The sequence below is a fragment of the Struthio camelus genome, chromosome 1, assembly GCF_040807025.1.
Source record: "Struthio camelus isolate bStrCam1 chromosome 1, bStrCam1.hap1, whole genome shotgun sequence".
Lineage (NCBI taxonomy): Eukaryota > Metazoa > Chordata > Aves > Struthioniformes > Struthionidae > Struthio > Struthio camelus.
Window position 1 is genome coordinate 162687419 of NC_090942.1, and position 26309 is coordinate 162713727.

General features: G+C 37.9%; 1 protein-coding gene across 4 annotated transcripts in view; it reads right to left on the reverse strand.

Moving 5' to 3' along the window:
• Positions 1-23369, reverse strand: part of TPP2 (tripeptidyl peptidase 2) — a 52267-nt gene extending 28898 nt beyond the window's left edge. For 2 of the 4 annotated variants that reach the window (XR_011137829.1, XR_011137830.1), the window contains exons 1-18: positions 23114-23369; positions 18994-19122; positions 17742-17837; positions 17211-17315; positions 16431-16555; positions 15513-15676; positions 14228-14382; positions 13240-13316; positions 12644-12771; positions 10902-11001; positions 8578-8726; positions 8287-8402; positions 7182-7350; positions 5091-5248; positions 3879-3955; positions 3364-3470; positions 2440-2594; positions 1209-1325 (exon numbers count right to left, since the gene is read on the reverse strand). Coding sequence is in view for 2 of the 4 variants with exons in the window: in XM_068927800.1 (XP_068783901.1) it covers positions 1209-1325; positions 2440-2594; positions 3364-3470; positions 3879-3955; positions 5091-5248; positions 7182-7350; positions 8287-8402; positions 8578-8726; positions 10902-11001; positions 12644-12771; positions 13240-13316; positions 14228-14382; positions 15513-15676; positions 16431-16555; positions 17211-17315; positions 17742-17837; positions 18994-19122; positions 23114-23275 (2289 nt within the window). In the remaining 2 variants the exon portion in view is untranslated. The remainder of the gene's footprint in view (positions 1-1208; positions 1326-2439; positions 2595-3363; positions 3471-3878; positions 3956-5090; positions 5249-7181; positions 7351-8286; positions 8403-8577; positions 8727-10901; positions 11002-12643; positions 12772-13239; positions 13317-14227; positions 14383-15512; positions 15677-16430; positions 16556-17210; positions 17316-17741; positions 17838-18993; positions 19123-23113) is intronic. The other 2 variants (XM_068927800.1, XM_068927792.1) reach the window with 1 other exon arrangement.
• Positions 23370-26309: the final 2940 nt, after the last annotated feature.

Below are 26309 nucleotides of genomic sequence, written 5' to 3' on the forward strand. Positions count from 1 at the left end.
AAATACAATGCAAGTTCTGTTTACCTATTAAAAGAACACGACTGAGTTTGAAAGTTTCATGAGCCTTTATCCCTACAACAGCAGACACAACAACTTATAAGACTTTAGCAGTACGAGTCAAACATTGGACTACACAAGTTTAACTAAAGCCTTATTTCCAGATAGTCTTATTTATATTTGTTTTTTTCCTAAGGCTATCCACTGTTCTGGAAGATAATTTAAGTACTGACCCTGCTGTGAGAGCTTGGACCTGCTTTAGTAGAGGCTGCAACGTACACCACCACAACTACCTCTTCCTTCTCCTACTCTACCAGTTCAAGACCGGTTACCTCTGCAAAACGCAATCTCTGCTTTTTCACCCAACTTTATTCTGGTCTTAAAGTTCAAATAAATCCAGCTTCACATGTGACACAATTCTGATTTGCTCTGGCCCTCAGCTGAGGGAGGAGGAGTCAGGAGTAATTAGCACAGCCTCCCAACAGTCAATGCTGCTTCCTCCCGATAGTGCCATCTCAGCTCTAGAGGAGTGCCTTCTCCTAAGAAAGGCAAAGCAAAGTCAAGTTAAGCCAGGCTGCACAAGCACAGCAAAGAACACAGGAGGAAGATAGACTACTGTGAATATTACAATAATGTTTTTAGTAACATTTGAATCCTTTGGTATCACAGACTCTTAGGAGTTACAATATTGCTATCTATGCTGTGCCTTCAACTGTCTTAAACAATGACTCTCACACTGGAATATCACAGCAGAACACTGAATACAGAATAGAAAACAAACTTTATTCTGAAAATAAATTGACATTTTATTCTGAAAATTCTGAAAATAAGAGTATTTGTTTTAGCAATGGTAGTTTAGACACTGAAGTTTAACAACTGCGGTCCCCATAAAGTTTTTTCCACACAAATACTTGCTTATGAAAGTAACAGTTGCAGCTTGAGCACTCTAATATACAATTTCTAATCCTGGTGTTTTTCTTTTTTCTAACTTTTTCCTACTGATTCATAATGAAAAGGCACAGAAGATTTCATACTAGTTTTGTGCTACTAAGCTCCTATTTACCTACATTTAATGGAAAACAAACATGTTGCATATAAACATACTTTTAGTCTTCCTAAATACAAGCAAGAATGAATAAAAGCTAATTTTATTTTGGGATGTATCATAAGACTATCAGAACAATCAAAATAAGAACTCTGAAATAATTTACCATGTTCAGCTGAGGAGTCGCACAAAGTACGCCATGGAAAGAAATTGTGTAATTGATACTAACTTCGCTAAGACTTGCCCACCACCGAGCAACACAAAATTCAATCGTTTTTCCAGCCTGGATGACAAAAGACAAAGTTTAGGCACGAGCTCCCATCTTTCCCTTTTATCCACCCCCACCTTCCTCATCCCCAAACCAAAAAAATTTGAATACAGCTCAAAAAAAGATCTAGCGATGTCTACTCTACTTCAATAACCTAGGTTTATACAAAATCAAATACGACATTATACTGGTACAGAAAAGACAGGACAGCTCTAACAAAATAGGATGTCTGATTACCTCAACAACACAAAGAATACCAGAGGTACACATACACACTACAGGGAAAGGCGTAGCTTGCAAATACTACATTATCTTTTCCTCCCCTTCAAGCTATGCAGACAGCTTAGTTCATAGATGAGTTTAAATACGCGTGCCTTAGAAAATGAATATTGAGAAGGAGAAACCGCTCTGCCTCAAAACAGAGGAACAAAGCTTGGGAGGATATGTTTTTTTAAATCAGAAATGATACAACTCTCAATTAGTTGTCTAGGACAGACTTAGCTTCGGGCCACCTACCTCTGTTTTCAAAGGGGATAAAGAACTAAATAGCAAAGAAATGACAACCCCTCCCAGGCTTTAGGGCTATGCAACTAAAGAAAGACGGGTAGGGGGTAAAACGCGGACAGTGGATTCAATTATCCATACACCTGAACTGTTAGCTCACCCCTGGTTCTGTTTTAGACTGCTCAAACTAGCTGGTTCCAAGGTAAGTCTGCTATATCTGAGCAGTATGAATGAGAGCCAGTTGTCATCTAGCTTCAACATGAAGGAGATGTCCCAGATTACCACATCAAGCACAAAAGGCAAAATATGCTAAAATACATCTCTCTAACAAGTTTTGAGCCCTACTTGAAAGGGAAACAAACTAGTTTCTCTAAATAAGCACTAATAAATTGAAGAGACTAAATTTTAAGGCATATTATAATAGTAACACAGGATAATTAAGAAACACTAGGATGCTACTAAAGACCTTTTTAAAAACCGACAAACATACTACTATAAAAATCTTGTGGTTTCTTCAGATTGATTTTTTTTCAAAGAAAAACTTACAAAGTTTTATTGTGCTAATATATTACTTTTTTTTCTTTCCTTTTCTTCTTCCTTCATACCCCGCCCCAAGGTAACTTACTAAGACAGGAAATGCTTCAGTTACTGATCCTTTTTCTGGTAACGATGAAAATTTATAGAACTCATGACTTCTATATGCTTTTTGTTTCACTAGCTGAACAGCATGAAGAACAAACTTGGCAGTCACGTCAGATGAACATGAACATACTGTCACTTCTAGATTGAAGGAAAAAAATCAAGGTTAGTTTCAATAGTCAAAGATTTTGCAAAAAAGGAAAGCGGATTCACCAGAAAAAGACTCTAGCTGCAGAAGTTATTTGCAATTTAAGAAGTTGCACTGTACACAAGTGGCTCCACAGGTGAATAACACTCACGCATCAGGTACTTACTAAGACCCTTTCAGGTTAAGGAAAACGAGCTAAATTCGAAGATCAGCAAAAAGAAAAATTGACTTTTGGTTAAATAATGACAACTAATCAGATTGTACAGATTTCACATCTGTGATCTGTTTTACAACACAGACTGTGGCTGAATTCCAAATTAAGAGTCTTATCACCATCTTCAGACAAAATGAAAGACTATTAAATCAAAATCCTTTCCACAATCTCTCATTTCAACAATCTCTCACTGCCATAATGCTAATAATATTTTCTTTGGTTAATACATCTTTCAACGCTATCTTCACACATTGCAAAACAAGCAAACGTCTAGCAGGAATACTTTTCCATACATATGGGGAATCCCTCCATTGCACAGTGATGTGCAATCGCTTCAGATTACATTTGACGGTTTCTAGAAGACTGTGGGTGAGGAGGAGCTCACTTTACTAGAAACCGTGAGACAATTCAAAGTCATTCCTCTAAGAGCTAAAACTCAAATAAGTATTTTACACCTTCACAGGTCAAATCCTTAAGTTCTTACTCAAGCTGAAATTCTACAACGCAGATTTCAAGACAACTTCGCCAAGTGCGATGATTTTCCTTACCAGCCCACGTAGCTCCCTGTGGGACATCAATGAAGTGCCTTCGGATTTGACCAGGTTTAAAATGAACATCCTTATATGCAAGGTCATAGCAAGACGATTCATCTACTCTGTAAATGAAAACAGAAAACAAAAACAGTAATCACACTGTCAAACTGATTTTGTTTTTAAGATTTTTTTTAAACACGTTACTCACTTTAGAATCCCTAGGTCACATCTAATTCAGAAAGAACCGACTGTCCTGTTTCTCTGAATCACTATACTGTTGTTTTTTCTCACTGGCTTATTCCAAGAGAACTGTTCTTCACTGAGCCTATCTATGCTAGCATGCAGCCCCTGGGCCACTGCTGCATAGGTCTGTTGCAAGAATCTTGAGATGTCTGTACCCCAGCAATTTTAGCTGAGTCAACTAATAAGTTCAAGAACTCCTAGGGAAATAAATATGACAATACAAGTAAACTGGGTAACGAAAACTAACTAAACTTAAAAAATTGCAAATAAAGCCTGCATTTACTGACCTTGTTGGTATAACAACAGTTATTGGAACTCTGAAGAGAGGGCCTGCATTAGGCATTGCTATATCATATCCACACACCTGACAAAATAAAATACAGACACTTAAAATCTGTGTTCAAAACCAAATTTAAAAGATATCATTAAATTTAAACTAGTTGCAGATTATTTTGAATCTTTGTAGTGATCATTCAGAAGAGATCTTCACTTCAACCACTGCCACCTTAGAAATAGTAAAACAAGACTAAGGTTTAAGAGCTTTGCATGTTTATGTTCATTTCACTCTTTTTCTATAAGTGTTCAAGCTTTCAACTGACATCTGATAGTCTCTGTACCAAAAGCTAGACCTAGTTCTAAACTCAGAATTTGCCCCAAACACACATTATTTTAATTTAGCTTTTTTTGGGGTGGCATTAAAAAGAAAAACAATTTCTAATCCTCGCATTTCAGGCTAACATTTGATAAAACACAGTCCAATTTACCGAGCCTTTCATGTCTAAGCCTCTTTGCAAATTTATTTCAAATTTATGTCATGACTTTGCTAAAATGTTCTCACTGGTACTGTAGAAGACTGATAACTGTAAGTATCTTAAGCAGGTCTTTTCCAAAAGCAAACTGCTATCCTTTTTACAATCAATTGCAAAGCAAGCGTTTTAACATTAACAAAGTCTGGGATGAGGAAGCTTGAAGATTGCGTGTTGGTGGGGGAGTTTGTCAGAGAACTGAAGGAGGACGGCTAGGAAAAAAGAGGGAGAGGTTTAATGACTTTCATATTAAATTTGCCCAAATCTGATGGTAGCCAAAGGCAGCAGGATCCTTCAGTGGCACATAGCCATTGCTGCAGTAAGGAGAGGGAAGGGAAAACAAGAAGAAAGCAGGTTTTGTCAATACATCACAGTACCCCTGTAACTTCTGAAGCTAAAGCAAAATCTTGGTGCCACATAAGACACTGTGGCAACACCATAAAAAACTAGTCCAGCCCTTAAGCCACAACAGCGAGAGAAATATTAAAATCTCTTTAAAACACAAGTCTCTATCCTCAGTAACAGTAAATGCTTCAGAACTGTTGCTGAACACCCTGGATTCAGCCAGTAAGGTAGAATGGAGTGCGGCAAAGTTTTCTGGTCTGCACAGCACAGCTTTTATTTCTTGAAAAATGACTTCTCAAAGAAGGGAGAAGGCATACAGTCTTGCTCAGAACAGGAGTACTTCAATACCTCCGTATAATGCAGTCCTTCTCTCAAGCCACGTGGATCTACACGAATGTTTATATGTCGACACTGGTTCATAAGTTCTAAATGACTAGGGCACTGTACCCACGGTGCATTTGAAGTTAAAGCTAAATGCAGCTGGAGAGATATTCTTTCAGTGTTTTCTGTCAAAAAAATAAAAATAATTTAGTAATCCAAATAAGTGCTCAGATTCTACTAGCTTGTGTTTGCCATTAAAACATACAAATCTAAATCAAATGTAATGGAAACAAATTAGTCTCAAAATAGTAAGCTCTCCACTAAGTAGTGAGCGTTCTATGTTATCTCTTTTAACCAGAGAAAGTAGGAAAAATAGCACAGTATAATAAAATAAAAGTTACATCCCACTTTGAAATCATCTCTCATAAAACAAGCAAACCTAACAAAGCTGAAGGTAAACTAGCAACCACCGTCTCAGTTGCCTGTGACACAATCTGGAAGCAAATATATACATTCCTGTACAGAGCCAACAGCCTGCCTAACACAGAGAAATAAAATAAAAACGAACTGCACTGATTCTGAAGTTTATACTGATTACCAAATTATACTATAACAACTTAAGTGAGGGTTAAGCTCTCAAAATTAAAAGGACTACTATGTTAATTTAGTCTCACTTCCTTCACAGAAGTCCCACAAAACATATCTGGATTAGCTTCCACGTCAAAAAAAAAAAAAAGCTGTGTGTTAAGGCATATCTTTTAGAAAAGCTGCTCTAGAGATAAGTGCCACGTTAAAGACAACAAAAATCCATGATTTCTACTCTGTATTAGCCTTAGCCTAACTTTCAGACATTTAATTTCATTACATCTTTGTAGAGAACTCTCTTCTCTACCTGACAATCAGACATGCTTCCCTGACAGGTATAACAGAGGCAATCAACTCAAAGAAAACTTCAAGGGACAGACTGAGCAGATCAGCTTCCCTTAACCTCTTACTTAAACTCCCTCAAACTCAAGTCTTTCTGAAGATACCAGACACAGCACAGCCATAAAAAATGGACAGGTGCTAGAGAGACAGCATCATGGGGCAAGTAATTATCCATTACAAATCTCTAACCGTGTTTTCACACTGTTTGCTTCCTGCCAAAGAGTGTCAATCCTACATTTGGAGGATTATTCTATTTTAGTGTCATAGTGTCAAGGTAAAAAAACACAGTGATTAAAATGTAACCTATCAAACAATAAGGTTACTCTGAATCAGTAATCTGTCCTTCTTACTATCATCTCTCCCCCTAAACACGTTCACCCTTTGTCACACACTAGCCTTCTTCTGGATCACTGGTTTCAAGAAAGTAACTAATCTCAGTAACAAGGTCTTACATGGGTCATTTGTGAATGCACCTTATCCTATTCAGCTGCTCAGCAAGTCCAAATTTGTATTTAACAAAGCAAAGCACAGCAAAATACTTTATGGAAAAAAGATCTTGTCAAGCCTATTTTGACTGGCATCAGTTACTTACTCATGTTAAAGTAATCAAAATCATTATCAGTCCCATTATTGCCCACCTTAGATGTACTTATCCATTGGTACTCATAATATAAGTCCATTTTGTTAAACTTGGAGATTTTTCTCATGCTGTGAAAATGTAAAGCCTTAAGCTAGAACTTCTAGCCTTTAAATTCTCAGAAATTAATTTCTCAGTTAAATTCTTCCATGTTCAGAACAATATTCATACCTTGTTAAGAACTATCTACACAATCCTGAAGTTCTACAATTTCATGAAACATGAAGGATATTTAATTTTTTCCCCATGTTTTCTCTGTCCCTTCCCCATATCACCGACTTCTACAGAACAAAAAGAGATTCCTTTTTTCAGTAACAGGAAACATGAAGCAAAAGAGTCACTAAGAATGTGGAAGTGCTGAAATTAAATATATGAGGTTAGAATGGAAAAGTCATTTAGCTACATGCCTTCATTTACCAATGAAGTTAGGAGTTGCACTCTTTCTTGTCATGGTGAGGTTCCTATCACTCCTCACCATCATAGCTTCTGCGATTAAAGACTACATTAAGGTTACACCTTATCTTTTTCCTCATACAAATCAAGTTCCTTCCTACCTGTATTTTCAGGAAAGACAGGTTCTATGCCAACCCCATGATCAGAAGGTGCTGTTATCTGTGCAGGATCTCTGAGGTAGATTCCACGGTTGCTTCCAACAGTAACAGTAAAGCCTATGTTACTTGTGAATGATGAATTCTGAATGAGGTAGTCATAGGCTTTATCAACCTATTAGAAAGAACATATTCCAGAATAAGCAATTTCAGGTTAATAGTCACTTATATAAATTATCTTCTCTATGAAGTATTCAGCAAGCACTGCAACAAATGTGGAAACGTGAAGTAATTCACACGCTACTTATAGCCATAGTGACTGCACCTTAAGTACAGAAGATGGGGCAACATCATCTCAGTATCTCCATCTGGCTAGGATGGAGCAACTGCAGGCAGAAACAGCAGCAGCTCTTTAAGAATGTAAGCAAATTCACTGGCCAAAACTTAAGCATAGGGAAACTGTCATCCAACAGATTTTCATCACACAAAGGATCAAAACGTAGACTTCCAAGCTACTTAAAAGTCTACAGGATACAATAAACACTCAGACTTATCAGTGCAGGCCCAGAGTAAAGTTGTCACAGAAATGCCGCTGTACTACTCCACGGACCAGAGTGAGTGTCTGCAACTTTGCTCCCCAGAACATACAGTTCCAGCACTTGTTCATATAGAATAAGACCATCTCTCTCTGACAATAGTGTAAAAAATTTTTTTATAGATATTAAGACTTAAGACTTGGACAGAACTGTTAAGACAGGATTTAGGCCATCCATATCCAAATGTAGGGGTTACAACAACTCACACCCTACTTTATGTGCTTTATTGGTCAGTCCAAGAACATGGCTTGTTAATACATTTATTTTAGTGTAATTGCATGCTGAAGCTGAGAAAGCAGACTCATTACTCCTCTCCTGCCACTACTTTCCCTTCCTTCCCCCGAATCAGACCTAGAGATCAGGCAGCATGAAAGTAAGCTGAGTAAACTCATCCAGAAGACTTTTTTTCTAGTGGGTTAGTTCTCCATTGTTAGCAAATACCTGAATAATACCATGTCCTTGTGCAAACACTTCTGTATTTTCTAGTGGGTTAGTTCTCCATTGTTAGTAAATACCTGAATAATACCATGTCCTTGTGCAAACACTTCTATATTTTCAGCTTTCACTGCAGTATTTTCTAATGCTCTTCTGACAGAGTGAACAGTATAATGAATATCATTAGCTTTGAGTCCTGAAATTGAAAAGAAAGATATAATTGGAGACAACAGAAAATCTGAAAAAGCTACTACATTATCAATCATTAATTTTTGTTAAACACATCATAGCAATTTTTTTTAAAATAGAGAAAAAGGATCTTATCTCTTCTACATTATGCATCTCTATTTAATATTGTAGCCTATTCTTACCTGACAGTACTAATGCAATGCCTCCGCAGGCATTAGGCGAAGACATGGACGTGCCATTCATGAGCTGCGTTCCTCGCAGAGTCCAGTTTGGAACAGAAGCAATAGCACCTCCCGGAGCACTGATACTTACTCCAAGGGCTCCATCAGTGCTAGCATTAAGACAAAATTATTGAGAAATAAGCATTTTCTTCTGTACATTTTATACACATAGTCATTTTATATTGAAAGTACTATTGTATCTGTATATTTAGAAAGATAATTTTAGCATTAATCACATTCTCAAGTATATTAGTTTATTAAATCCATTAAAACTAAGAAATCATGCCATTAAATGGTAACTTTAAATGTCACATTAATCATCAGCTATGCCTATTTTCTGAACTTTTAAGTTTTATAGGTAGAATACTCCACACATTGGAAATTTTTAGACAGCTGATTTTTACGTATCAACCAGGCTTCAGTTTAGTCAGCAGAATATTTTCTGGACTCTGAACTAGCAAATGCACACAAACAAGCCTATTACGCACTTCAATGTGTAATTTAGTATTCTATTGAGTCTATTTAGCCTTTACTATTTTTAAATAAAATTAACAACAGGAAGGGAAAAATAGAAAAGAGCCACAATTCAGATCTCTGTGAGTGTAGCCATTTCACAATGACGACAAATTTTGAATTACAGCACAGTACTTGAAACAAGGAATGAGGAAAAGGTAAAAGAAGGAACATCAACAGTTAGACCAGGATCTGCTGCATCTAAGTCACCTATTTAACACAGGCTCAAGCAAGAAAGGAGTGGATGTCTATGGCACAATTAAAGACGCTTTTTTTTTTTTATTATTATTATTAGTATGAGCCAGACTTGCCCACTCTTCCTTATTCTGGACAGGAGAAAAGCACATCCCTTGAACAATCACACCACTAAGCAGTGTATATTAGTTTGACTTAGCTCCTGCACTAACAGCTTCATAGGCCTAAGTTTTGTCTCAAATCAGACTACAGTCAGAATGATTCTGCAGTACAACGTTTAGACATAACAGTCTAGTATAAACAACAGGCTTGGAATTATTACACTTCTGGTTCAAGAGAGCACAGCAGATCTACCTGATCTCCAGTGTTTACTCAGACTGATCCCCTACCCGAAGCCTACTCTAGCAAAGCTTTTGGAGCTTTGCATTCACCCATGTACCACACCCTACACTGGCCACTCTGGCCAGATTGGAGCCTTTCAGTTCACATATGGTCACTCAGACTATTTTAACAGCCTAGAGTGCAAAGTAGGAGATATTTCACAGATCTAGGTATAAAAGGTAGTTTGTTTGTATAGCAATCTCAATTTAAAAAATAAATTCTTTCTTTCTCTGGTTGAGGGAGAGAACACATTTCTCCTTTCCTTACCGTATAGTAAGGTTCTTGTAAAAATATACTTGCTTGTAAATATACAGACACTATGATTGATTATTTCAAAGAGAAATGCTATCAGGAAAGCAGATGCTTCCACCAGATAAATCAAGGACCAGCCTCAAATTATGGTTCTTACTATTTCCTTCCCCAGTAATATTGCAGGCTAAACTATTGTATACTTTAAAAAAAAAAAAAAAAACCCTCCATGACTTACAAGAATAGTTTAAAAGTCTAAACACAGGTAAGAACTCAGGAAGAAGTACTGTTCTTTTTCTCTCGATTATGATGTTATTGTCAAATTCTTCCGAGACATGATATGAAATAAAAATCCTAGTTTTTACTGCCCATAAATTTTCTTTCGTACATCTCTGAGAACTTCTACAATGTGACACAGAAAAGCAATTTTTCTCTCTACTCACCTCCACTAGCAAAACCCTTAAGAAGGTTGTGCCATTATAGCGACGTCACTGAAGCCATTAGTCATGAAATCATCACAGTAACAGTATTTCTTCTGATCCTCAACACTAACAGAACAGTAACCTTCACTACATTAACTTTATGAAACAAATGCTACTGAAAAAAGCCATTGAAAAAAATGAACTCCAGAAAAAAAAATTACAAGCAAAAATATTAGTTTCAACAACTTCTAATGTCTATGCTTAAAAAAAGAATTACAGACTAGGATTTCACTCATACACGTTTCCTTGAAATGCACAGGTTGTGACAAGGCAGTTCAGGGGTACTCCCTCTCACTCAAGAGCTCTATAAGCCTTAATACAAAGATATTCCAAGAACAGTAGGCCACCTAAGTTCTCCCTATGTGAAAGGAACTTTTATTTCAGTAATAATGACCAATTTTTAGCCTTTGAGTTATGTATTCTGACTCCAAAACTAAAGAATTTGTTCTTTTTAAAATAACCTACCTGGGCCCTCTAGATGACCAAGTATATTGATTTGCTGGCAGTTTTTCTCTCAAAGAATATTCAGCAATCATCATATCGGGTGATACATAGGCTCCAACACCTATAAAAAAATTAATTTTAGCTGGAATAGTACATATTCACTGTTTGTACTTCTTTCACAACAGATTATTTTTACATGTTTTTTTGAAAAAGAATATTTTGGCTTAATTTACATTGCTAAACTACACCAATCTCACCTCAAAGCAATTAGCATAAATTGGCACACGTTCACGTGGCCCAGAGCTACGCCATCTGGACCAGATGGCCACACGCATACAGCTCACACACTATCATGATGAGATAGCCATTGTTTTCCTGATTAGTCCAAAGCGCCCTAAGCACGTAAATGGCTAAGTCAAAGCCTGCTAAAGCTGTGGCTTTAGAGCATGAGGCCAAAGATGTGTGTTGTCTATTTTACAGTGTACAGTCTCACATCTTTATGCTACAAGCACTATCAGGAAACCACCATGCCAAGTCAAGCGAACCAACCTCGACAAGGTCCCTGTCCATACTATCTGTCTGAATTAACCTAACCTGTCAACGGTATTTGGGTTTTCCCCTCAAAGAAAACTACCTGGTTCACTCCAGATGGAAGACAGGAGGAAGCTATTTTACATGCAGAACAGATGAAAAAGAAACCAGTCTCTGGAGTAATACAATGAATCAGCTGACTTAACAGAGTGGATGCATTGTCAGAATGAGGCCAATGCACACCTGAAAAGAGCCTATTAGTTCCCGTTCCATTCCCCCAAACTCACTCATAGATGAAGTAATTGCAAATTAACTTTTAGAAAGTAATCAGTATTAATTCTTTTAGTTACCCTGAAATAGTGTCTCTCAAACTTTCAAGGCTGCATGCTGGAGTGCTAACATGAGGATTCTGAGATTTACTGCAGTACACAAAATACTTAAGAGTAGCATCAGAGGATTTATATAAAAATTAAGAACAGGAAAGTTAACCCTTAGGGCTAAACATTTTTCAAATTCTTAATATATCGATCTTCCACTGAAATAACAAAAACACATACTGGCCCATCAGAGGAGCCAACTCTTAGGCCAGTAATACATTTGCACAGATGTGGCACCATAGCTTAAAGAATTCTTCCCTCAGAAGGACGTCTCCAGGTAACGTAACGGGATTATCTTATACTCAAATTATAGAGCTAGGTTTCACTATGAAGAGAAAGAAAACGTACTAGGATACCTGACTAATCATTTAGATAATCTAAAATGACATTTCTGACAATTTAAGGTGGATTTCAAGACTTTACGTGAGATAAAAATAACTAAGTTTAATTCTAATTTAGAAGTTGCACTTACCAATAGCTAATCATCCGAGTGAAACGGTGAACTTAAGACAGTTACAATTAAAAAGAATCATCTTGGAATCTTTGAGTAAGCCAGACCACAAAGATTTATTTTGCAAATTTTATACAATGTGACATCAAATCAGTATCACCTGCATCTGATACCTGTTTTCTACATAGATAAGGTCTTGAATTGTAAGGTAATAATCTAAGCTTCTATACCTAAAACATACAGCAAGTGCCTTCCTCGGAATTAATCTAGTTGCCTAGTCTTTGAAAATACCTTATATTAACAATTGACCTGCGACGTCAAGCACGTAACACAAGGACACAACTTGTAAAGACAGCACTTGAATACTGTCAACATGAGTAACTTTTTCAAAACAAATTACTTACCTATTACACTAGATGTAGTACCACCAGGACATCCTACTGTAGAAAGGCAAGGGCCATTATTGCCTGCACTTGAAACATAGATTACATTGTGTTTCCACACAGCTTCATTAATTAGTTCACAAATTCGCCTGAAGTAAGAGAAGAAAGTCAGTCATTTCATCAACAGCGTTGCTTGCCTCCCACAGACATCGGGGCAATGGCATATGGAGCATTATTCAGCCTGCTTCCCATACCTAACAGAGGTAGTTCCAGCACTTAAGTTGACCACAAAATACAGCTTCTAATTTTAAAAGGGAGCAGTGATTATGTAGCAAAAATTAAGTCCCCAAAAAACCCCTCACAGACTATGTAGTGTTCTATCTACCAAAATTCTTGTTTAATATTCTAAAAAAATCCCTTACATCATAAATTATTGACAATTTCAACAGTTTTATCTAATTTACAAAGACGTATTTTAAAATGTAAATTGTGACAGTTTAATGCCCAGGAATCATTTTGGCCTGCACAATTCATTCTTACATTTATGTAAAGCCAAAGACCTGTAATTCCAGTTCTGTAGTATTAAAACAGTTTATATTAACAACGATAACACTTACCCAGAATTTGGCCAATGTGTTGCTTCTCCATAGCTATAGTTGACAAGATCACATTTATATTTTATTGCTTCTATCATCTGATAAAGATAAAAAGAGAGTCAAAATACACACTAGTCATAGGATAAGTTACTTACGAAAGATCACATAACATCTGCTTAATCTGCTATAGTCACACAAAGAATACGGCATGAGTTCCTCTTGATTTAACAAACAACAAAAAAACCAAACCACCTCACAGACTGAAGTAAATTAAATTCTTTATCTAGATGATATTTTCCCAGTGACCACTCAACAGAACAAAAAATCCAATCCCCAAACACTTTATCAGCTTGCCACGTTCCAAGTTATAGATTAAGACACTAACGTAAAAATCACAAGGATGACTAGAATTGTCTCAAATGTCTGTCCTCAATAACATAACATCCCCCGCTTACTATGTGGTTTAATCAGATTCCAAACACTCATGAAAACATTATTGCACATCTTCATGTTGACATAGCAACATCTTTTTACAGATTACAAATATCATGTAAATTTTCACTGCTAGAAAGGAATGGTATTTCTCTCCCTCTTAAGGAGTATAGCGACAATAAACTTAGCCACATGGTTAGGTACTGGTCTCTATTCTAGATTTATCTAAATATTTAAGCATTTATTTATTCTATGGTTACCTAAGTAACTGTAAAAAGTATACTGACAGCACAGAACAAGGAATATAAAATAAGCATACAAGTCACTTAGCCCATGTGTTAAGGTAGAAGAAACACTGCATCTCTATCGGTTTGAAAAACCCCATTAGTGCCCTACGCAACAGAAGTCTTTTGCTTTAAAGTATTAGTGTTAAGAAATGTTTGAAAACTTACCCCAAGAGTCTGACATAGTCTAGAACTATAAAAACACAGACTATAATAAACAAGAGCAGATAGTAACCCAGAATAATCTACAGTTAAACTGCTGACTTTAACTATTTATTTAGTGAAATACTCACAGCTCTTATTAGACCAGTGCCAGTTTCCATTGTACTTAGTCTTGTATCACCAATCTTGATTGCTAGAATTTGAGCTCCAGGAGCCACACCATTTCTTTCAGGTTCCTCCGGAAAGTATCCGGCTGCTATACTAGCCACATGTGTTCCATGTGCTCCTAAACAAACGAAAAAGTCTATCACTGTATGCTTAGTGAGCTTCATTTACACCAATTTAATACACTACAGCTCAAATGATTTTCATTTATTGAGCTACCAGTATATAAATGAAGTCCAGCGTTCAAATCACCTTGTCTCTTCGCACAGTACAGCATTTGTTTAAACAAAAAGTCAGAAAGCAACAGCAATTTGCAAAACAGAACAGGTGGAAGGGTAGAGGGAGAAAAGTATTAAATCAGTCTTGTTTATTCCACTATCAGAAGTTACCTAAAAGGCTCAACATCATCTACTACAAGTTATTAAAATTATTCCCTCAAATGATCCAGATAGAGGGGTTTAAACCCCCCCCCCCAAAAAATACTCAAAAATAATTTTTTTAGAATAAAACTGCATGGAAATATAAACGGAACCTGTCAAAAAATGTACCATTAATTTAGGAACCAGAACTGTTTTCATCACACTACTGAAATATGGATATTTTCATGAGAAATTAAGAGCATTCTTTATCAAATACAAACCATCTGAACCCTCAATATGCTTCCAACACAGAAAATGATTATACATAGACATACAAACATGGGATCAGAGTGGTTGGAGCTACAGCTATAGTGACACCCGCCATCAGAAGCAAGTTTAGATAAATCAAAATAGCAGCTAATTTTCCTTCACTCATGGATGTCTTATTTAAGTTGTCGTCCATAAATCATTCTTTAATCATAAAGCTGCAAAGGACAGCAACCAAAACTTAACAATCATCTGATACTTAAAAACAGAATGAAAAAAATTACTTTGAAAGATGGTTCTCTCTATTTAGGCTTATGCCAGGAAGATGCAGGAGTATCTTCAAGAGTAACTTCAACAAAAATCATGCTATCTATACATGCATATATGCGCAGAGCTGACAATATTTCAGACAAAAATGCAAGCAAGTTTGGTAATAAGATATCATTATGGGTTTACCACAGGAAATGTGGATATTGATCTTTTATGTCATACTATTGAGTGCCATACTAATAAATTGCCTTGGGCCATCACAAGTACCAGAATCAGGCCCCAATACGCTCTCTAGATAGCTGCTTCTTATGATACCTGCTCAGCAGCATATTTTCTTAAAATGCATTTCATTTACCTCCACTTGTCACAATGGAAAGAAGGTTCCCATCATCATATATGTTAACAGAATAATTCAGCATCTCAGATGTGCCAAAAGATCCATATTCCTGAGCCTCTTTGTAGGTTCTCAACACTGTACAGTTAGTCAAGTCACCACTTTCACTTGTATCTATGCAGGCTCTGTTGACAAAAAACAACAACAAAAAAAGGTAATTTACCAACTAATGCAAACTTTCAATTATTCTTTTTCCACACAAGAATACCACAGAGGTCTCAACAGGCCTCGTTTTGTGTTTATGTCTTTCTTCTGTAAGTCAAGCAGTATTTTTAAACTTGGCTACCTACAATTATATTCAGAAACTACGGAAACCTCTAAATAAAATACTTTTCAAATACTACTAAATTCAAATAAATCTGTCTTTGCAAAGCTGGTATAAGAAAGTCCAGACAATTTATTCAAGGAAGGACTTCTTACTAAAGCTAGCTGTGCGGTATTGGTACACAAACATCTGAAGTCTCAACAATTATTTTGCATGATCTGTATTTTCAATAATTAAAATTGTCATAATACTTTCTTAACTTTGTGCACATAAAGGCTTCTGCTTTTTTCCCCTACCATTAATGGATACTAAGAGTGATTTTACTCTTTGCCTCAAAAAATCCCACAAGCCTACATTTTATACTATAGTCTCTCTTTTCTGTGTACTTCTCTTCACTGCTCTCAGGGAGGTCTCCACGACTTCACTGTACCCATCTTCCTTCAGGATCTTTCTTTCATGAAGCTCAAGTGATACAGTAGGATTATTTTAAAGCAAAACTATATTTATATTTAAGAGCTCTATAAAAAGGGTAGATAAAAAAAATGAACACACTTCTTGGAGCAAACTGTTGTCTTGTATGTAAAACAATGTTTTAAACAAGTCTGGGCATTTACCTCCAGGTCTCACCATCATTCCATACTAGACAATCATATACAGGACCAGGGTCACTATATTTTTTCTCAAAAGAATTCAACAGTTCCACTTGATTTTGAAGTTCCTCCTTTATTAGTTTATTTACCTAATAAGACAATAAAAATACAGTTAGAGTATTTCTAAAATTTTCACTAGGTGGGTATAAATTACTACCACTATGAGTCATATTGCTCTCTGATGCTACACATTTGTTCCACTACTTCATCAAGAATTTAAGATTATCACAGAATGCACAAACATGTAGAAGTTGAATGGTCTTGGATACGTGCAACACTTATTCTTGGCCTATTATGCATAACTATTTCTGATTTCTGTAACTGCAAGGCTTAATGCCCTTTTAATACTGATTGGTAAATGAGATGGAAGTACTCTGAGGAATTTCTAGTACTTTGCTGAAATGATACCTATTCCACAAAAAAGGATAAGTTTCCTAAATTGAACAAAGCAATGACAACAGCCTCAAAACAAATCATATTAAATTAAAAATAAAATTTTTTGAAAATATATATCTTAAAGTATTAAATATAATACCATTTTCATATTTAGTAGCAAGCTGAATATGTTATCAACATTAAGCAAATCAAGTAAGCATCCACATTAAGACGTTTTAATCAATCAGTAGATACAATTATAATTATCTGCCAAAATATTCCTAACCATCTTTCCTTCACTCATCTGATAAAGTATTTTAAATTTGTAAACAGTTACTTTTTGAGACATTTATTTAGAAATATACAAACTTGGGAGGGAGAGCTGTGAACAGCATCAAATTCCTCTTGTTTCCTACAGGCCTCTGCTAGAGCCAGCCTGTGAACGGGATCCCAGAGCTTTTCCTTGCGTTCTTTCTGCAACACAAAACCAAGTTCTTCAATAACTTGACAAATATTTGTCCATATACGAAGACTACAAAATCATTTCAAAATTCTGATTTAAGACACAGTGACTAAAAAGTACAATACAATTCTATAAATAAACAACAATCATTACACACAAAGGAGTAACTGGTAACAGTGATAGTCTTTTTACAGCAACGGACCACTCTGGGCTCCTGCCTCCTGTGGTTCTACAATTTTGAAATAACCTATTTCTTCTGCCAATTTATACAAAAATCAGTTAAAGAATGGCTCTAAAGCTCTGGCCAGCAGCCTACATATGTTAGCAAATCATATATTTCAGATTTGTGTTTGGTTGGTTGGTTTTAAGTAAAAATTGAAGAATGAGAACAGTGAAATATAACCACAATATATCAGAAGTAAGGTTCAGTTCATTACCTGAATCCTCTCCTTAAGAGCTTTAGGATAAATGTCATAGCCGTTTTTTATGCCAATGTGATATTTGCCTGAAGGATTTACCCAGTTTGCTGGAATCTAGAGAAAAGTATATTCAGAAATCAGGTAACTAATTTCCTCAAAAACAAAAAGAAGATAAGACAAGACCATCATGTAAGCACAAACTTGCAAATATCACTTAATTACATACCTCTGTGAAAGTAATTACTGCACTAACTTTTAACAATATGATATGGTAATTGCAATTCTGTTCCTAACGAATCACTATCAGTTCATGTGGCGCTGCAGCTGAACATCTTAAAAGCAGAGGGGGCAACTGATACTTAAAAACATACAGCCCCAGCAGAGACCTTTTTGAGTAGAGGTGGAGGGAAACAGTACTGCTATAAATGAAATGAAACATCCTATCACGGGGCAGCGGGGGAATCTTAAGACAGGCCACTGACAAACATCTGAATGTCTAACTTCATATCTTGCTGCAGTTTTGATTCTCAGTAGATCAGATCCACTAGCCCTAATAACAATAACAGAAAGAGCTACAGATTCACCCTTACAATCCTATTTCATGTGAAATTCAAAAAATAGCTGGTAGCTTGGAAAGATCCAAAGACTTGATGTGCTCCTAACGTTTTATCAACCTAAACACCCAAATGAGAACATGGCAGTAATATCAGCAGTCCAACATAGCTGATGTCATCACATCCTTTCTAAAAATCCTATGCCTGTTTTGTTAACAGTGAGAGTACACTGCGCCTGTAAGTAAGTCCTCCCAGATTCTTCAGTCACCACAACTGTTTTCCATGAGTTTAACAGGATGACTCCTCCTGTAATTCACACAAATGTGAAATACACTAGCATATTTCAAAGCAGAACAGTAAGTCTCTTTAGATCTTTTTAAAACACGTTAGCATGCTTTCTTCAGCCAACTTTCAAAACTGTATCAGAAACTGATTTGAATAAAAGAGCAGCATACTAAATGATTACTGAGTCCCCAATAAAACTCTGTAGCTACCTGCACTTCAACTCCAGTCCAGAGAATTTGCTATATAAAGACACATGACAACTAAAAAAATTTCATATTAAACAGAGCAATCTGGATGAAGATGAACAAATGCTGAATTAGGTTTGATAGGGACTCATTAAAAGGAAAAAAAACCTGCAAGAACAAAAATTAGTGCTAAATCTGTTGTTAGAGAGAAGAAAGATGCCCAGTAGCCACTATATGAAATCTCACCTTTAAAGTTCTTCCAGAAAGACCGATAATTTCTCCATCTTTAGGTTCTACTACAGTACATGTAGTTACATCACCACTGCCTGTTGTATCAATTATATCAATTATTTTGGGTTTCCCATCAGTTGTAATCTGAAAATATGAGCAGAATACTTGAAGATGCAGTCAATTATTCTTCAACATACAGACCAGGAAAATTTTCATTTTTGTGAATAAAAGAAAGTAAGTTGATTTTTTTTTTTTTTTTTTTTTTTAAGTACCCTACCTTTAACTGAGGGGCATAAAAAGCTCTTTGAAATTAGTTAAATTTTTAATGAACTTGTGCATCTTCCTCACCTTAAATAAACTATTAACTCATTTCTAAAAGTGTCTTACAAGAGAAACAAGTAAAAAAAAAAATTTATTAATAATGCTCAGAAGCTCATATTTAGAACCAAACCTTCCAGTAAGTTTTCCCTAAGTCTGCAAAATTACAATTTTCTTTCAAAACATTTACAACATTGCTTTCATCCTACTGCTCTGGCCAAATTTTACAGTAATGATGCCACAATTCCAGAAAGATGAAAGCTGCTGAACTACATGCGCTTACATGTTTGAGCCTCTTAACTGAGTTTAATCCTAAAAGTTACACAAAATATCGTCATCTTATTTTTCTGTTACGAGGATTCTGCTTCATATTTTAAACAATTCAAAGTGTTAGGAGCTATGTGTAAAGAGTACTTTTAGGAGGGTGAAGAGACAGGAAAGGTATCTGTCTGGGAAGAGCAAAATTTTAAAATCTCCTCAAATTAAATGAAAACTAGCCCTAACAGTCTTGACAGCAGTCATTGGCCTACTGGGAAGAAGTCCATATCTACCCAATCACAGACAGAGATAATAATAGTGTTTTGAAGGGTAAGAATGGAAAAATCAGAGTGGTATAAGACTACTTCAGAAGAGAAGGAAAATATCGCACAATCTTGCAGAATGACATATCATATAATTTTTGAAGAATTTAAGAAAAAAATTGTTTACCAAAACAAATTGCACTATAAGAAATGCACCAAACAATAAATGTGTTACCTAAATTTAAGATTATTCTATAGCAGTAATCTGCACTGCTAAATAAAACTACTGTATAAAGTATAAAGCTACAGCTATGTCATGGAACACATATGACAGCTAGTAAAATCCTGAAGGACCATACTAAAAACGTCCTAGAGAGAAAGGACAGTTAATGGTGTCAAAAAACAACTAACGACACACAAAGTCCCTTCCACAGAAGCACCTTCTGCACAATTATCAAAAGTATAAGACTGTCTTGACACATTTAGAAAAAAATATTCAATGTTACTATGTTCTCGTAATCCCTTCTGGATGAAGCATGTTATTATTTCATATCAGTTTACTCAGCAAACATACTACATTCCATAAAAAGTAGTAGATGCTTGAAGTGCAACATGAATTGGCTGTAAGCAATTATTTTCACAGCTTTATATTAAAGATTGTTGATTAAAAAAATCACCTTCTCAGCACCTGCTATACACCAATATACTGAAAGTAAAAAAAAAAAAATAATAATAAAAAGCATTCGTGTTCAGAATAGCTGCAAATTTTGCTGTTTTCTAGCATTTCAGTGCTTGGTATTCTTGCCTTTATGCTCTACCATTAACGCTGATCTCGCAGCTAACACACATGGCAGATAGGTTTGCTCAAATCATGTTCTGGAAGTGTGAGTTCAGCCACAGAAATTGATAATAATTAAGTTATTTCATAAAAGTCACTCTGTTGCTGCCAAAAAAGACAAGACAATGGTCAAGCCTACATTGGAGTTCAACAAATACAGACAAATACCTCCAAGGTTTTGAATTTTCATTGTTTAGAAAAATCCAAATTTAAATAGCTGTAAGAAAAGATACTGCAACAAGTATAAACAGGAGACAAATTTCTGTTTTCCAGAAGGTAACAAATACTGCTTTGAGGAAACCTGCTATGGAACAGTTTTCACTGCAGAAATCAACACGGTTAACTCTGCTCACAGAAATTCACGTTCATTTAGAAGAACAGCAGCTATGTAGTAGTGAAAATTTACTTGGGAAACTCCATGCACAGGCATTTATACCATAGAATTTTCTATCATCTGTAATTAATCCCTTCAGATGCCAGTCTTCACTCACAGAGAAGTTAACAGGTAACCTTGAACAGAAGTTACGCCAAAAAGAGGATTCCACCAATAATAAATTATATGCATGCTAAACCTGAGATTATCAGAATTGGGCATTTTTCAATATACCTCTAAAAAAAAAAAGTAATAAATTGCTCAGCGATCAAAGTGCAAGAAAATAAAAATGGAATTGCAACCCAAGGCAACCTCTTTGACACTGGTGAGTCATACTGCAACAGGTGGCCAGAACATAGATTTATGCTGTAGTGAATTTCAGTAGCTTTAAAAGTTCCTTCCTAGCCAGAAATTTTATGTGAAACTCCTACACCGTACAGATCGTCACCCTCTATATGAATAGCAGGTCCACATGCGTACATGTCTGTGCAATCAGAATCAACAAATCAGTCTTTCAGGTCAGACACAAGAAACTTGAGTTTCAAGTGCAAAGGTCTAAGGTTCAATTCCTAATGGCAGCGATCCAGTCCGATTCACAGTCATTTAGCGTAAAGTAACTGATAGAGCTTTCAGTGCTGACATGAATTGTTTGGCACACTGCCCACCAGTAGTAATGGTACAATGAAACTTACGGTTCAACTGTTTTTTTGTCTTCCCCTCTCCCTTGAAGTCCTTTATCTTGGGGGCGGGGGGGAAGGGAGGGCAGAATTAAGTGATATTAATTTTCTTTGTATGATTTGATTTTTTTCTAAGTAATGAATTTATTATAGATGTAAAGAATGTTTTCACCCCAAAATTTTAAAAAAAGAAATTACTATATAATTAAAATATTTTATAGCATGTCTTAGTCTCAACCGTGCAAACTCATGCTTTCTTTGTTCCTCACATACGCAACCCCTAGAGATTCAGATTTTTTGCTTTCACATGTGAAACACTTACCTGAACCCCACAAGGAGTCAGTTCAGAAAGCTGAACTTAAAGATCAAAGTTAGGCCTCTGAGCTAGGTCACTGAAGAGTAAAATCTGCACCAGTGCCAAATAAAGAGCAGAAACCACCACAATCCCTGCTTATATAAAGGATGCAGTTCCCATGGGAGCTGCATACAACCCTCTCCGAATCCTGACAGAAAACATGCTGAAGAGAAGTTGGAAGTAGGAGCAACAAAAAAGGCCATATATACACTGCATAATTAAGAAGATGTTAAAAAGCAAATACTGAAAGAATCAAGGAAAAACTGTGAAACGTCCAAATTAAAAATCACCTACACAGAATTTTACAAAACCTGAGATCAAGATTGTAATGACAAATGGGGTGTACTCTGAGCTATAGACAAAGCTAGCAGATGTAAAAAAAGGTCAGCATATACAAATCTGATAAAAAATTTGATTGCAATACAAGAAAAATACATTGACAACAAAGGTATGCAAAATTTGCTAAAACACATTTTTCATACAAAACATTTAAGTGGCTGTTTGAACTCCCTTGCTACTACTGAAATAACGCTAACGTTTAAGAAAAATACGAAGCACTCTTTTCGAGTAGGTTCTGCGAAAAAGGAGACAGCCAAAGGGATTAAGTGCCCTAAGGCATCTGTGGAAGGCTCAAAAGAAGAAACCTCCTACAAATAACCGAAGGGAAACACACAGATCTACAGGATTTTCTCCGCTCTCCCACAGCCGACCTCCGCGGAGCTCACACTAATGCAGCACGGGCATGAATGCTTAGCGGGAATCCTAAGGAAAACAACAACAACAACAACCGCAAGCCTCTCACGGCCGCCGTGGGGGCGCCAGACGCCTCGTCCCGGCACGACCCCTCCGCGGGGACCTCCTTCCTCCCGCCCCCCCTCCCCCGGCGGCTTCCAGGGCTCCGGCAGCCGCCGGGCCGGCCGCTCCGTGCTCCCCGCTCGCAGCCAACGGCCGCCCGCCACCCTGTCCCGGCGCGGCGCCGCCGCTGCCTGTCGGCGGTGACTCAGGGCCGCCGCCCTGAAGCGGCTCCTCCCGCCGCACGCGACCGCCCGTTACCTGCATGCCCGGGGCGCCGGGGTCCACGCCGGTGTCCAGCACCGCCAACAGCACCCCCCGCCCGTCGAAGTCGGGGTAGCGGGCGAGGAAAGCGGCGGCGCCGGTCTCCTTCTTGGGCAGGAGGCCGTGGAAAGGGAACGGCTCCTCCACGGCGGCCGCCATGATGGGAAAGGGAAACGGGGGCCGCGCGCCGCCAGGCAGCGCGAGAGCACAGCGCAGCCGGCGGGCGGGGGCAGTGGGCGCGGGGAGGCCAGGGCGCATGCGCGCGCCCCCTCCCCAGGGGCGCACCCTGGCGCGACCCGGAACGCGAGCGCACCGGGCCTAAACCAGCCAATAAGGCCACGCAACGTCCTGGCGCCCGCCCGCGGCGCTGCAGCCAATCAGAAAAGGGAAATTCTCCACGCGCTGGAACTTCTGGGGAGGGGGGGAGAAGAGCGGGGGAGGCGGGAGAGGAACGGGGGGGCCGCGCCCTTAAAGTGACCAGCGCCCTCCCTGCCTTCCTGAGACGCGGGGGTGGGGTGGGGAGGGGAGGGGAGCGGAGCGGAGCGGAGCGGAGCGCAAAGGCGGGTGGCGGATGGCTGGCAGAGCTGCGGGGACACCGGCCGTGGCCGGGGTGGGGGGTTACGGCCATCTTCCCGTGTGAGCAGGCCGGGCTCCAGCTCTGATTGGGCCGCCCTCAATCCCCTGCTCCCGAAGCGGGCGGGCCTCGCCTAAGCAGGGAAAACGGCTCCGCCGCGGGCGGGCGCCGTTTTCCGTCCCAGCCTCGGGCCGGCGGCGGCGGGCGGGCGGCGTGGGGGGAATCCCTCAGGCAGCGCTGAGAGGAAACTCCAGTAGTGGCGCACGAAGGGTACCCGTCACCCGCTGAACAAAAACAACATGAAAACTTATAAATATTCAAACGTTGCCTCTTCTGCTGATTGATTTGTACGCGAAAAACACGTTATGCGGTTGAGCTGCCCCCCCCCGGGGCACTGTTACCTCCGTTACTGTGGGAGGGATAAACGGTATTTACAGCGTGCTGCGATTTAATGCCTGTGCAACTACTTAGTTCTAAGGGAAACAAGACTAGCTGCAGGCTATTGACAGCTCCAAATGAAATGTTTGGCGAGATAAGTCATAAATCTTAGCTTTAGGAGAGGTTTTAAAGTCGGTGTCCCGCTTTCCTGATTGCAGAAAAGCTTGCCAGCAAAAACTGAATGAACTGTAGAATCTCAGAAACCAAATACAGCACTTAAAAAAAGCAATCTTGTTCATAGGGCCTGACTCCCGGCTTTAGCCATATAAATTGGCAGTAAAGGTGCCATCCATTCTTGTTATTTCAGTATCAATGCGCTTTCCTCAGGCAAGTTTCTGTTCAGAGAGCTTTATTGCGCAAAATAAATTTGTTTGGATACATTAATCTCTTCATCGCTGTCTGCAAGGCAAAGGGGATTTTGGCTTTTGAGAATATTTCCGTTTGTAAAATGCTTTTTTGTTTCCTGGGTCTGATGAAATTTCTTTATTACTGAATGTATGTCGAACATTATGAATTTTTCTTCAACTAAGTCTGGCACTTGTTCCTTCTTAATAGAAATGGTTTTTTGCTAGTGGATAGTGGTACATTATGCATTTTCCTCATTTTTTGGCTACCATTGGCAACGGCTCCAACCCATCAATGGTTTTAGAGGTCTGAAGCACTTATATGCAATTACAGTACCACAGAAAACCTGATGAGCAGACAGTTAAAAATACATAGCTAAAAAAAGAGAGTCAAATCTGTACTGTACTTATTTTACTAGTTATTTTACTGCTTCCCTCTTTGTTTTTCAATCACAAGTAAAAATTTTACATTTAGAAGTCTAGCTCTGATGTGCTTGACTGTTTCCTAGACTCCTGCTGGGGTCTGACAGCCATATTCAATTTTTTTAGAATTACATAAAACCTTAACTGATCATACTTAAGGGAAACAATTGTTCTGACAAGGCCATTATTCATTCATGCAGTATCTAAGTTATTGCTCATTTGAGTTTAGTTTTGCTTCTGCATATCATTGCTAATGCATATGTTGTAATGGGAGATGTTTGTATTTCTGGCAGCACATTAAATCAACAAAAGTCTAATATATCCTATTGCTAGTATATTTTGAGACATCAAATTCTCAAAATGTTTCATATCCCACTTAATAAACAATCTGTATGTTATAATTTTGAAACACATTTATTACTAACTCTGAAATTTTTTGCTCTGTTCTGTTGCTGTGTTGTCGTAATTATACCACAAACAAATTTCTAATTAACAGTTACATTAATTGTAGAATTATCTATATGACGTGCGCTTCCAAGTAGGAGGGCAGGCTCTGCAGGAAGAATCAGAAAATTTGGGGAAAGCAAACCAAACGTCTTTTAGCAGACTTTTGGGCAATACCTTGGAAGAAAAAAGAAAATTCAATTTAATTTCAGTTGCAATCTTTAAATCTCATACTCATATATTAGTACAATTACTATGTGGTATGACTTCAGAAAAAGGTTAAGACCGCAGCCTTATTTACTTATCTTATTTACTATCATCTTACTTATTTGCTTATCTTACTGAGCATTTGCAGCCCTTAACATATAGAGATTTTTTGAGTGCACCTTTGTGCACTGGTGCAAGGCACTGAAGCTAATGTTCATTATGATCCCAGTTAGAAAGGCACTCAGATTCTGTAAAGTGTTGCTTAAAATGCCATTGATTGGAGCTAACAAAAGAAGGAAGAAGAGGATAGATAATCTTGCATCCCTTCATATGCTGGGAACCCTGAGTTGCACAGCATCAGGCAGATCTCTAGTCAGGGCAGGGCATGGGGTGGCATGTAGTGGGGATCCCATCTGTGAAGTGGCTCACTGACATTTTAGTCTTTAGTGCTCTTACAGGATTTTCTTAGAAGAAAATAATTCTATTCATCATTTCCACTATCAAACAAAAGGGTGTTCAAGTGAAAACTCACTGCTTCACTTTAAGATAAAGACAAGGACGTAAGGTGCTGTAATCATCAGTACCAAGTGGGAGCTGCTACATGCTCCTCCATTATGATTAGCCAGCAAAGTTTATCCTGCAGCCAAAGGATATGTGCAGCCTGAAGTGTAGCGGGCTTCAAGGCCAAGCTATTCGTGAAGCATAGCACAGCACAGCACAGCACAGCTCATGCTGGTGCCTGCTCAGGTTAACTGTTAGGTGA